The sequence below is a fragment of the Cetorhinus maximus genome, chromosome 22 (genome assembly GCF_964194155.1).
Source record: "Cetorhinus maximus chromosome 22, sCetMax3.hap1.1, whole genome shotgun sequence".
Taxonomy (NCBI): domain Eukaryota; kingdom Metazoa; phylum Chordata; class Chondrichthyes; order Lamniformes; family Cetorhinidae; genus Cetorhinus; species Cetorhinus maximus.
This window is the reverse complement of record NC_135900.1, coordinates 7,188,581-7,200,213: the sequence shown is the minus strand read 5'-3', so window position 1 is coordinate 7,200,213 and position 11,633 is coordinate 7,188,581. Positions and strand designations below refer to the sequence as shown.

Here is an 11,633-nt window from a genome sequence, read left to right as displayed (position 1 = left end):
TGGTGATGAGTTGCCGCCTTGAACCGCTGCAGTCCGTGTGGTGTAGATACACCCACAGTGCTGTTAGCGAAGGAGTTCCAGGATTTTGACGCAGTGATGATGGAGTGACGATATCGTTCCAAGTCAGGATGATGTGTGTGACTTGGTGGGGGCAGAGGGAGATGGTGTTTTCGCAGCATTGCTGCCCTTGTCCTTCTATACGGTAGATGGTTCAGAGTAGGAGATGTTTTTGAAGAAGTCTTAGCGAGTTGATGCAATGTACCGAGCAGATAGTATTCACTATAGCCACAGTGCAATGGTGGTGGCAGGAGTCAATATTGGCAAGGAGACCCAATCAAAACCACTGGATGGTGTTGAGATTCTTAAGTGTGCAGGTATTGTGCACTTTAGCCCACTAGATGGTGCAGTGGCTTTGAGGGTTCGTGATGTGAGGTGAGCCACTTTTCACGGAATCCTTTGCCCTACCCTTGTGGACACACAGTGTTGGTATGGCTAGTCCAGTTCAATTTCTGGCCAATGGCGATCCCCAGGATGTTGATGATGGTTCAGGGGCAGACGGCTGGGTATTCTCTGTGGAGCTGCCATTACCTGGCGCTTAGAATGTTAACTGCGACCTTTCAGTCCAAACCTGGACATTATCCAGGTGCTGCTGTAGGGTAACATGGGCTGAGAAGAGGTGAATTAATCTGAACACTGTGAAATTATCAGAGAACAGCTCCAATCCTGATGTTGTGACACAGCGAAGGTTGTTGATGAAGCAGTTTAAGATAATTGATCGAAGGACCAGTCCCTCTCCACCACCACCCTCCTCCGCTTGGCTGAACTACTTCTCACATTGAACAAGAACAACTTTAACTCCACTCACTTCCTCCAAATAAAAGATGTTGCTCCGGGTCCCTGCACGGGCCCTAGCTTTGCCTGTCGGATATGTGGAACATCCCTTGTTCCAGTCCTACTCAGGCCCCCACCTCACCTCTTTATCCAGCACATTAGTGACTGTATTTGTGCCATTTCTGGTTCTCTCTGAACTGGAAGTTTAATAAACTTTCTTTCCAATTTCACAACCCCCACGCCCCCGACCCCTCAACTTCATGTGGTTCATCTCTGACTTTTCCCTTCCTCTGATTCTCTCCCTCCATTTCAGGCAATAGGCTATATATGAATATTTATTATAAGCCCACTGACTCCCACAGGCACCTCAACTACACTGCCTCACACCCAGCTTCCTGTGAGGACTCCATTCCATTCTCCCAATTTCTCACCTCCGCTGTGTCTCTCTTGATGATCAACCTTCCACATCAATGCCCCCAATGTGTCTTCCTTTTTCCTCAACCAAGGAATCTCTACCCTGCACCATGGTTGATAGGGCCCTCGACCGCGTCCATTGTATTTCTCACGATTCTGCCCATCCTGAAATGTAAACTTTTTCAAAATCGTCACTGAAAAAAAGGAAGAGTTGCTAACAGGAACTTGCCTACCTACTGAAGAACAGTCCAATATCCTCTGTTCCCTCAGTCCACTAACTGCAGATATATTCACTAAAGAATGAACAACCTGTAAATGGAGGGGTAGTGGGGAGTGACATCACTGAGAGCAATTTTGGGGCAACACACCTTAAGAAGGATATAATGCCCGTGCAGGAGAGTGCTGCCTAGATTTACCAGAATGAAACCTGGACTCCAAGGGTTAAACTATTAGATTTTACAAACTAGGGTGTATTCCCTGGAATTTAGAAGGTTAAAAGGTGATTTGACCAAAGTTTTCAACACATTAAGGAGAACAGATAGGATAGAGAGAGAGAAACTATTTCCACCGGTTGGGGAGTCGAAGAGGTATAATCTAAAAATTAGAGTCAACCTTTCAGGAGTAGAATTAGGAAACACTTCGACACACAAAGAACTCTCTTCCACAAACAGCAATTGATGTTAGATAAATTGTTAATTTAAAATCTGCAATTGATAGATTTTTGTTAACCAAATGTGTTAAGGGATATGGGGCAAAGGTGGGCATATGGAGTTAGATCCCAGATGAACCCTGATCTCATTGTATGAACAGGCTCAAGAGGCTGTATGGCCTCTTCCTGTGTGCCTGGCTCCTTCATACTTTTGTCGAGGGAAGGCCAAGGAAAAACAGACTAAAACGTTGATTGCCATTTCCTTCTTGCAAGTAATAAGCTAATTATCTTCCTGCAGGCGAGGTGGGAAATTAACCAAAGCAATCAGAATTGGAGCAGGAAGTGCGAGTGAAGTCAGTCCAGTGAGTTCATCGCCAAGCCATGTGAAATCTAACTGTGTGATATTTCAAAGTCTGTACGGTTAACGTGGAGGTCTTGTGCAGTGGGTGGGTTCGTGGCCTTTGAGCTATAAGCTTTAGGCTCGAGTCCCGCTCCGGGACCTGATGGCCAAGGACGGTGTGTTCGTAATGCAGATAAACAGATTTTTGAGTATCAACCTGTAAATCCTTCCAAGACGCACCAATGGCAGGTGGAAAGAGCGGGAGAGATTCCTGGTCAGCCATGAGATGGAAAGAATGTCAGAGCCTCTACCATCACCATCCATAGCTCCAGACAACAACCAGTTGCCACTGCAACTCGGACTCCCTGAGTGAACTGTAGCACTACCGCAAGCAGTTAGGAAATGGTTTGTTAGGCATTTATTCCAAGGATGTTGGAGTACAAGAGTAAAGATTTTTTTTCCCCTTTATTCTTTCATGGGATGTGGGTGTCGCTGGCATTTATTGCCCATCCCTAATTGCCCTTGAACTGAGTGGCTTGCTAGGCCATTTCAGAGGGCAGTTAAGAGTCAACCACATATATGGGCCAGACCAGGTAAGGATGGCAGATTTCCTTCCCTAAAGAGGCATTAGTGAACCAGATGGGTTTTTACAACAATCAATGAAAATTTCATGGTCACCATTACTAGTTTTCAATTTCAGATTTTATTAATTGGATTTAAATTCCACCAGCTGCCATGGTGGGATTTGAACCCATGTCCCCAAAGCATTAGCCTGGGTTACTAGTCCAGTGCCAGTTCTGCTACTCCATCATCTCCCCCATGTAAGTGCAATTATTAAGGGCATTGTTGATACCACCCCGGGTGTACTGTGTACAGTTTTGGTCTCCTTAAGAATGGATGTACTTATTCCAGAGGGAGTGCAGCAGATATTCACTAGACTGGTTCCTGGGATAAGCCAATTGTCCTATGAGGAAAAATTGAGTAGAGTAGACCTACATTCCCTGGCGTGCAGAAGAATGAGGTGAGCTCATTGAAACATATCAAATTCTTAAGGGCTTTGGTAGGGTCGATGCTGAGAGGTTGTTTCCCCTGGCTGGAGAATCTGCTCTTGGGAGGCACAATCTTAGGATAAAGGGTCATCCATTTAGGATTGAAATGAGGACAAATTTCTTCACTCAGAGGGTTGTAAACCTTTGAAATTCTCTACCCCAAAGGAGCTGTGGATGCTCAGTTGTTGAGGATATTCCAGACAAAGGTCAATAGATTTTGGGCCACTGAGAGAATGAAGGAATATGGAGATCGGACAAGAAAGTAAACATAGTTCAGGCTGTGATCTTACTAAATGGCGGAGCAGGCTCGAAGACACAGATGACCTACTTCTTGTTCCTATTTATGTTCTTATCATAGAAAGTCTTGCTTTTCTACCTTTCACCATCTCAGGATGTCCAAAAGTGTCTTACAGCCAATTAAGTAAATTTGAAGTGTAGTCACTGTTATAATGTAGCAAACACAGCAGCCAATTTATGCACAGCAAGCTCCCATAAACAGTAAAGATGTAAGTGACCAGATAATCTGTTTTGTGTGCTGCAGAAGTATTATGGCAAAAGGCAATGAACCTTGGATGAAGAGTAGATAATTGGTATTGTATCCAGGTCAGATTAAGGGTTAAACATCAACAACAGAAAGGCATACAAAAAATGGCATGATGCACTTCACTCATGTTTTCAATAATTTCGAGATATTCTTGGCATCGATCAAGACATTTAAACCAATCAATAGCTGACAATGAGGGCACTCTCAGGAACATGACTGAGAGCTACCGCACACAAACCCAAGGTGAACACTGCTCTCTTCATTTTACCCTGTCACGTTTCACAGGCCAGGGGGTAAGTCTGCTGTCAGTCAGACTAAAGATGGACTCTGGTTCCCCAGAGAATATTTGTGGGATTTACAAGAGTACGTTCTCTATCCGACAGAGCTGGGGCTTTCAGGAAGACGGTGCAGAGATTAACAAGAATCTCTTCAAATACCAACAAGTGTACTCAATCAGAGCAAGTTTCATCGCATTAATCTCCAGGTGTAAGTTCATTCAACCCGAAAGGACGATTAATGGTTGCCCAGAGTTCTGGTTTGTAGTGTCATAGTATAGAACAGCACAGCAAGAGACAAGCATTTAAGGAGGAGACATTTTACTATCTGGGTCAGAACCTGCCACAACATCCTCCATGATTAAAGTAACTTATATGAAACCAACATGACATCATTTTTATTCTGCAGACACGTCAGGTTGTTTAAACAGAAATAATCAGTAACGGAAGAGAGAGAGACGGAAGTAGTTTGAGCTTACAGGTGGTCTGGTGTGGGAAGTGCTGGACATGGTCACAATTGACTGCTTCTTAGCTCCATATTAACTCCTTCCAATAAACATTTATAGGCGTATATAAATGCAATAAAGTTGTCGCAGATTTATGGGATATCTGTGGCATTCTCCAAGTTCATCTAATTGCCATCTTTATTGGCTTGCAACCAGGTAGATTTGTGAGATCAGAAAGCAGATTAATGAGGTGTGACAGGAATACACACCAATTAAACACATCTTTCAACTGGTTTAGATCAAACTGTTCCCACCATTTTAGGCAGTGATGGGGGTGGAGATCCTTCTTTGAAGGTTTTCCCCTTTAAAAATATAAATTTAGTTTAGGATTTTGAAAATGCTATTTCCAGCAGCAGAATCTGATGCAGAAGCCAATGTCAAGATTGGTCATTGTGCAATGTCTCACGGTTCGAGGAGGAGTGATAGCAAATATCCAGTGTATAGCCCATTTATTGAAAATCAAACAATAGAATATTGTACAGTCAAAGACAGTTTTCAACGAATACTTTACTGACTTCAACAAAACAATCACCGATAACTGTGAATCTTTGGAATTCTCTACCCCAGAGGGCCATGGAAGCTCAGTCATTGAGTGTGTTTAAGGTAGAGATTGATAGATTTCTGATTAACAATAACGTAAAGGGTTATGGGGATAGTGTGGGTAAAAGGCACTGAAGTGTTTGATCAGCCATGATCGTATTGAATGGCGGAGCGGGCTCGATGGGCTGAATGGCCTTCTCCTGTTCCTATGTTCCTAACTGACTCACGGTGACCAGTCACTGGAAGTGTTTCAAAGTTGTTTAAATGACACACAATGAATCTTCACTCAGCCACCTGAGTGAGAGAATCCCCATGTTGTGCAGAGGCTGTGTGGATTGATGATTGCAATGAGCCTTGTGCACTAATTAATCACAGGTTTCTGGAGCTTTCCCCTTTCCCCAGTCACACACACAGCTCAAACCTTAGAGACTGCCCCTCATTTCCATCTCTGCTCCTTTCTCTGACCAACCTGCTCACTGAAAGTTACTACAAGCTTGGGGGCTGTGTTTATGATACAAATTAATTATCTACAGTTGGAATATTGAGGATATACTTGCCATTAGAGGGAACGCAGTGAAGGTGCACCAGACTGATTCCTGGGATGGCAGGATTGTATTCAAAGCAGTTTAGAAGAATGTGAAGGCCAAGAAGGCTGTGAAGGCCAAGTCGCTGAATATGTCTAGGAAGGAAATAGGTAGATTTCTAGAGACTAAAGGCTTCAAGGGGTAAGGGCAGGAGATTTTTAATTCTTTCCTGGAGTATGGGCATTGCTTTGCAAGACCAGCATTTGTTGCCCATCCCTAATTGCCCTTGAACTGACCTTGCTCGGTCATTTCGGAGGGCAGTTAAGAGTCAACCACATTGCTGTGGGTCTGGAGTCACATGTAGGCCAGACCGGGTAAGGACGGCAGATTTCCTTCCCTAAAGGACACTAGTGAACCAGATGGGTTTTTACGATAATCGATGAAAGTTGTCATGGCCACCATTACCGAGACTAGCTTTATATTCCAGGTTTATGAACCGAATTCAAATTCCACCAGCTGTTGTGGTGGGATTTGAACCCATGTCCCCAGAGCATTAGCCTGGGCCCCTGAATTACTGAATTACTAGTCCAGCGACATTAACACTACGCCACGATCAGCCATGATTATACTGAATGGCGGGGCAGACTCGAAGGGTTGAATCACCTACTCCCGCTCCTACTTTCAATGTTTTTCTAGGTAGGAACAGAAGGAGGCCGTTCAGCCCCTCGAACCTGATCCACCATTCAATTAGACCGTGGCCGATCTGTATCTATGTACTCATCGTAAGCTCCATATCCCTTGATATCTTTATCCAACAAAAATCCATCGGAAAGCTCCAATTGACAGCCACCGTCCCCTCCCCCACCCCCCCGCACCGATACCCACAATGTTTGGGGTGAGAGGGGGTGGGGGTGGGCAGGATTCCTGTTTTCCACCACCTTTTTGCTGAAGAAGCCGCTTTCGGCCTTCACTCCTGAATTTCTGGACTCCACCCATCAGAGGAAATTATTTCCCCTATCCGTTTATCATTTTAAACACCTCGATCACTTCACCCCCTTCAAATCTCAGATGCTCCAGGGAATAGAAAATTTGAATACAGATAATACCAAATCCTATAGATAGAATTTTGATCGACAAGAGAGTCAAAGGTTATGGGGGGGCAGACAGGAAAGTGGAGTTGAGATCACAGTCAGGTCAGCCGTGATTGTATTGAATGGTGGTGCAGGCTGGGAGGGTCGAATGGCCTACTCCTGCTCCTAAGTCCTATGTTCTACCTCAAGCTCATGAGTTGACACATCCCCAATACTCACTACGTGGAATCTCTCCATCTTTACTCCTCAATGTTTAAGGGAGCGACTGGATTAAATAAGGGTCTCTTTTTCCTCCAGTCCATCTTTCCACAACTGACCTCGAAATCCTTTTTGGTTCCATTCAGCAGTTCCAGACTGTGCCTTTTAACATCATACCCTAAAGCAACCAGCCTCCTGATGCGAAAGTGCACAATCTGTGTAGACAGCTCGAGAACTGCAGGGCTCGCTCTGACCTGCTCCACTGAAAAGCCCTCCCGCAAAATGGCACCGAGGCGGCCCTCCAAAATGGGAACTGAGAAGTACAGCAAGGCCGGGCAGCTCAGGAGGATCATCTTCAGTCCCTCGTCGGTGCACTGCAATGCTTGACGACAGAATGCAGCACTCTTCTCCATTGTCCCGGGGGAGAGCTCGCTGACCAACCCTTTAAGCTTAGAGAGCAGCTTCAGGCGTTCAGCACTGCTGAAGCCCAAGGCTTGGAGGACGGTCAGGTTTTCACACACCGCCTCTGGAGGTTTGAACAAGATAAAGGGATTTTGGCTCAGCAGTTTCATTAGCCAGACCCTCATATCGGCTTGGGTGCCTCCCAGTTGAAGGTAGCTTCGCTGTAAAGTCTCAATCACAGCCCTGTTCCCGTCCACACTATTGCAGAAAGTCTGGGGAGAACAGGCCAGCAAGCGGCTGATAATCCTTTTGTTCAGGTTTAGTGTTTGGAAATATTTGATATTGTCCCGCCGATTCATGTGGTTTCTGACGGTGAAGAAAGATTCTGGGAACCGCTCTACAATTCTCACCAGCTCTTTCTCACCGGCACACAGTTTTCCCCACAACTCCCGCTGGGCGCTGGTTTCAGCTGGCGTGCACAGGACGGCTTCAGGATATCGTTCGAAGATGAGGGCCACCTTCTTCTCCTCAGCTCCCATCTCTTTTAAAATGTTGGCAGTTTCATTGACGTAAGCCACGTCTGCGAGCAATACCCAACTTCTCAGTTGACGAATTTTCGCTACGTCCACCGACAGCCGGTTCAGACTGTCCACGGTCTGTCTGTTTTCCTTTCGCTCTGCGCCATAGGTTGCGAACAGAAGCGTGCCTTTGTAAACTCCTCTGCTCCACAGGACTGACGAGAATTGATGTTCTCTGCACCGTCCACTGTACAACAATCCCAATCCAAACATCTTCCAGAGAGAGCTGGATCCATACATTTTCGGTGTTGGGTATCACCCTGGGCAGAAAGGAAACTAACAATGAATGTGATAACTGCACAGCAGCAGAGAAGTTAGAGATGTTTAAAATCACGGAATGGTAAATAGGAAAGAAACTATCTCTAATGACAGAAGGTAAAAGAAAAATACTGTGGATGCTGGAAATCTGGAACAAAAACAAAAATTGCTGGAAAAATTCAACAGGTCTATCAGCATCTGTGGGAAGGAAGACAGAGTTAACGTTTCGAGTCCGTATGGCTCTTCATCAGAACTGGAACAGCTGTACTGAAGAACAGCGATATGGACTCGAAACATTAACTCTGTCTTCCTTTCCACAGATGCTGTCAGACCTGCTGAGTTTTTCCAGCAATTTTTGTTTTTGTTTCTAATGACAGAAGGATTGGTAACGAGACAGCACAGGCTCAAGGTGAACACAGAACAGCTAAAGGACAGAAGGAAGCCACTTGGCTCATCAAACCTGTGCTAGCTCTTTGCAAGAGCAGCTCAGCTAGTCCCACTCCCCTGCACTTTCCCTGTAACCCTGACAATTATTTTCCTTTGGGTGGTTATCCAATTCTGTTTTAAAGGCACCAAAATCTCAGGCAGTGCATTCCAGACCCAAACCACATGTTGTGTATAAAGGTTCTGCTGTTGTTTCCTTTGCCACAAACACATTGGTGTGGTCCGGGCTCTTGATCCTTCCCCCAGCGGGAACGGTTTCTCCCTATCGACTCTGTCCAGACCCCTCGCGATTGTGGTCACCTCCGTCAAATCTCCTCTCAACCTTCTCTTCACCAAGGAAAACAGTCCCAACTTCTCAAATCCTTCCGTGTAGCTGAAGTTCCTCATCCCTGGAACCATTCTCATGAATTTTTTTCTGCACCCTCTCCGATGCTTTCCCGCCTTGCTAAAGCCCCAGGGCTGGACACCATATTCCAGCTGAGGCCAAAGTGGTTTTTTTTTTAAATTTACAGGTTTATCAGAAGTTTATTTGTCTTGTACTCTACTCCTCTATTAATAAAATCCAGGACTCTGTATGTTTTATTAATCACTCTCTCAACCTGACTGACATTAACAGCCAGAGGGAGAGATGAAGGGAATTATTTTAAACACAATAGGGTTGGTTGTGCTGCCTGAAAGGGTGGGAGAAAACCCAATAATAACTTTCACAAGGTGGCTGGGAATCAATACCTGTGGAGAGAGGTTGGCGGGGCTGCGGGGATTGATCTCCCTTTCACTGGGCTAGCACAGGGCCGACGGGCCGAGTGGACAGTCCGGTTTGGGGTGAATCCCGGACACAGCCTGAATCCGGGGCACCCGCCCCAGGCAGACAAGACTGTCCCCTTACTGACCAGCTCGGCGGGGCCCAGCAGCCGCCCGCCCCGGACTCCCACTCACCTGAGCCCGAGGGCCCAGCGGCTCCGACTGCCGTCTCCAGGCCGCAGGCTGTCAATCACCGAAACCACGCCCCGTCACTGGCCCCGCCCTTTATCCGAGACCACGCTCCGTTCCTGACCCCGCCCTTTATCCTAGACCCCGCTCCGCCACTGGCCCCGCCCTTTATCCGAGACCCCGCCCCGTCCCTGACCCCGCCCTTTATCCGAGACCCCACCCTTTATCCGAGACGCCGACCCGAACTCGACCCCACCCCTTCACCGAAATCCCGCCCTCTCACCGAGCCCGCTCCGTCGACCCCGTCCCTGTGACTCCACCCGCCGACCCATCCTTCACCGGGACTCCGCCACGTCGATGACCCCGACCCTTCACCGAGATCCTGCCTCGGTCACTGATGTCCCCGCCATAAGACGCGGCCTCTGAGAATCCACCACCTCCGAGACCTCGCCCCCTATTGCCTCGCTCACGTAGCCCCGTCTCTCTCTCCCCGTAGCCCCGCCCCATGTAGCCCGCCCCCGCCCCCTCCCCCTTCTGTATAACCGCCCCGTGCTTTAGCCCCGCCCCACTTTAGCCCCGCCCCGCTCGTGCCCCACCCCTCCGTAGCCCAGCCCCCCGCTGTAGCCCCGCCCCATGTAGCCCAGCCCCCGCTGTAGCCCCGCCCCGCTCTAGCCCCGCCCCTCCCGGGAGTGGTGGGGGGTTCGAGACCCCGAGGTGCCGGATTGACGGGGTCCGATGAAAGGTTCGGATTCCAGGCGGAGAGTGGATCAGAGTTTGGTGTAAGTGATGAATTGCTGGTGTAAAGGACAATGTCCTCAGTGACCTTTTAAATAATGTATTAACCTGAAGTTAATGGCATCACATCTGAGGAAATGGAACAAATGAATTAATTTCTTGTCTCGGAAAGACTTTGTTCTCCTCGCGAATATTTATTTCCAAACCCTGGTTTCCCTCAGACCTGCTGTGCAAACACCATCAAGATAAATCGAAGCAAAGCTTTAAAGTGTATTTGCTCCGGAGGTGGCACTTTGTCCATAGTTTTGTTGAGTTTTTGCCCACTGGAGGTTACAGCTTTGTTAAAGGTTAGATTTATCCCCCTGTGGTGGCCCAGCTGATGAGGTGGGTCCTCCTGCTGCTGGCCCCTTTCCCATGCCCGTGGGCCATTTCCCAGGTTCCTGGAGGGCCCCCTGACTCTCAGGGTGGGGCTGATGGGCATCGACAGAACGAGAAACAATTTTACCCTCAAATGATGCTTCAAAATCTCCCTCTCCGCATTCTCTGCTTGCAATAAAGGCACAACTTGCATTTGCGTAGCAACTTTCAACAACCTCAGGAAATCCCAAAGCTCTTTATAGCCAATGAAGTACTTTTCGAAATGTATTCACTCTGCAAGCTCCTACAAACAGCCACGTGATAATGGTCAGAAAATGTGTTTTAGCCACGTTCGTTGAGGAATCGATTTTGCTAAGATTTCCCTGCTCTTCTTCCCTGTAGTGGCAGTTTTTTTTAATCTCATCCAAACAACAGCACCTCTGACAGTGTAGCACTGCCTCAACACTGACCCTCTGACAGTGCAGCTCTCCCTCTACACTAAGGTAACACTATGGCTCTCCCTCACCAATAAGGTTTATTCTATTTCTAAGGCTCAACATAGTATACTTTGAGTGAGAGGCGAGCGGGACAGGATAAAAGGCGCGGATCGAGGGGCCTACCTGCAGTGAGCCCAGCGGCGGAGTGACGTCACGGACCACAACGTGATGCAAGTGCAGGGAAAGCAGCTGATTGGTGAGTAGGATTGGTGAGTATTTCTAGTTTTTAAACTAAAAGTGAAGTCTTTAGTTTGTGTTTAGGTCTCTAGTCTTTTTTCTCTGTTTTTCTTAAAAATAGCTTGTTAAGTATAAGATCGATACTGGTATAAAAATAATTACAATAAAGTGTAAAGAGTGGGGGACTCTTCGAGTATAAAGAGCAGGGACACTAGAGTAATTAATTATTAAATTAAATACGATAGTGATGGCAGGACGGGTGATGTGTTGCTGCTGCAGCATGTGGGAGCTGCT

The 11,633-nt window shown here is 47.0% G+C and overlaps 1 protein-coding gene across 2 annotated transcripts; it reads right to left on the bottom strand.

Moving 5' to 3' along the window:
- Positions 1 to 5,040: 5,040 nt before the first annotated feature.
- Positions 5,041 to 9,675, bottom strand: mterf2 (mitochondrial transcription termination factor 2). Of its 2 annotated transcripts, none has more exons than XM_078567703.1 (2): positions 9,580 to 9,675; positions 5,041 to 8,201 (listed from the first exon to the last, which is right to left on the bottom strand). In XM_078567703.1, the coding sequence occupies exon 2, from the start codon at positions 8,179 to 8,181 to the stop codon at positions 7,003 to 7,005; it is 1,179 nt and encodes a 392-aa protein (XP_078423829.1). In that variant the 5' UTR covers positions 8,182 to 8,201; positions 9,580 to 9,675; the 3' UTR covers positions 5,041 to 7,002. The 2 variants fall into 2 exon arrangements, with proteins under 2 accessions (XP_078423829.1, XP_078423830.1); XM_078567704.1 differs by lacking the exon at positions 9,580 to 9,675 and adding an exon at positions 8,660 to 8,969.
- Between the last annotated feature and the right edge of the window lie 1,958 nt (positions 9,676 to 11,633).

Excerpts from the sequence above, each read along its gene's own strand:
- mterf2 (XM_078567703.1), bottom strand. The coding sequence starts at position 8,181 with ATGTATGGATCCAGCTCTCTCTGGAAGATGTTTGGATTGGGATTGTTG.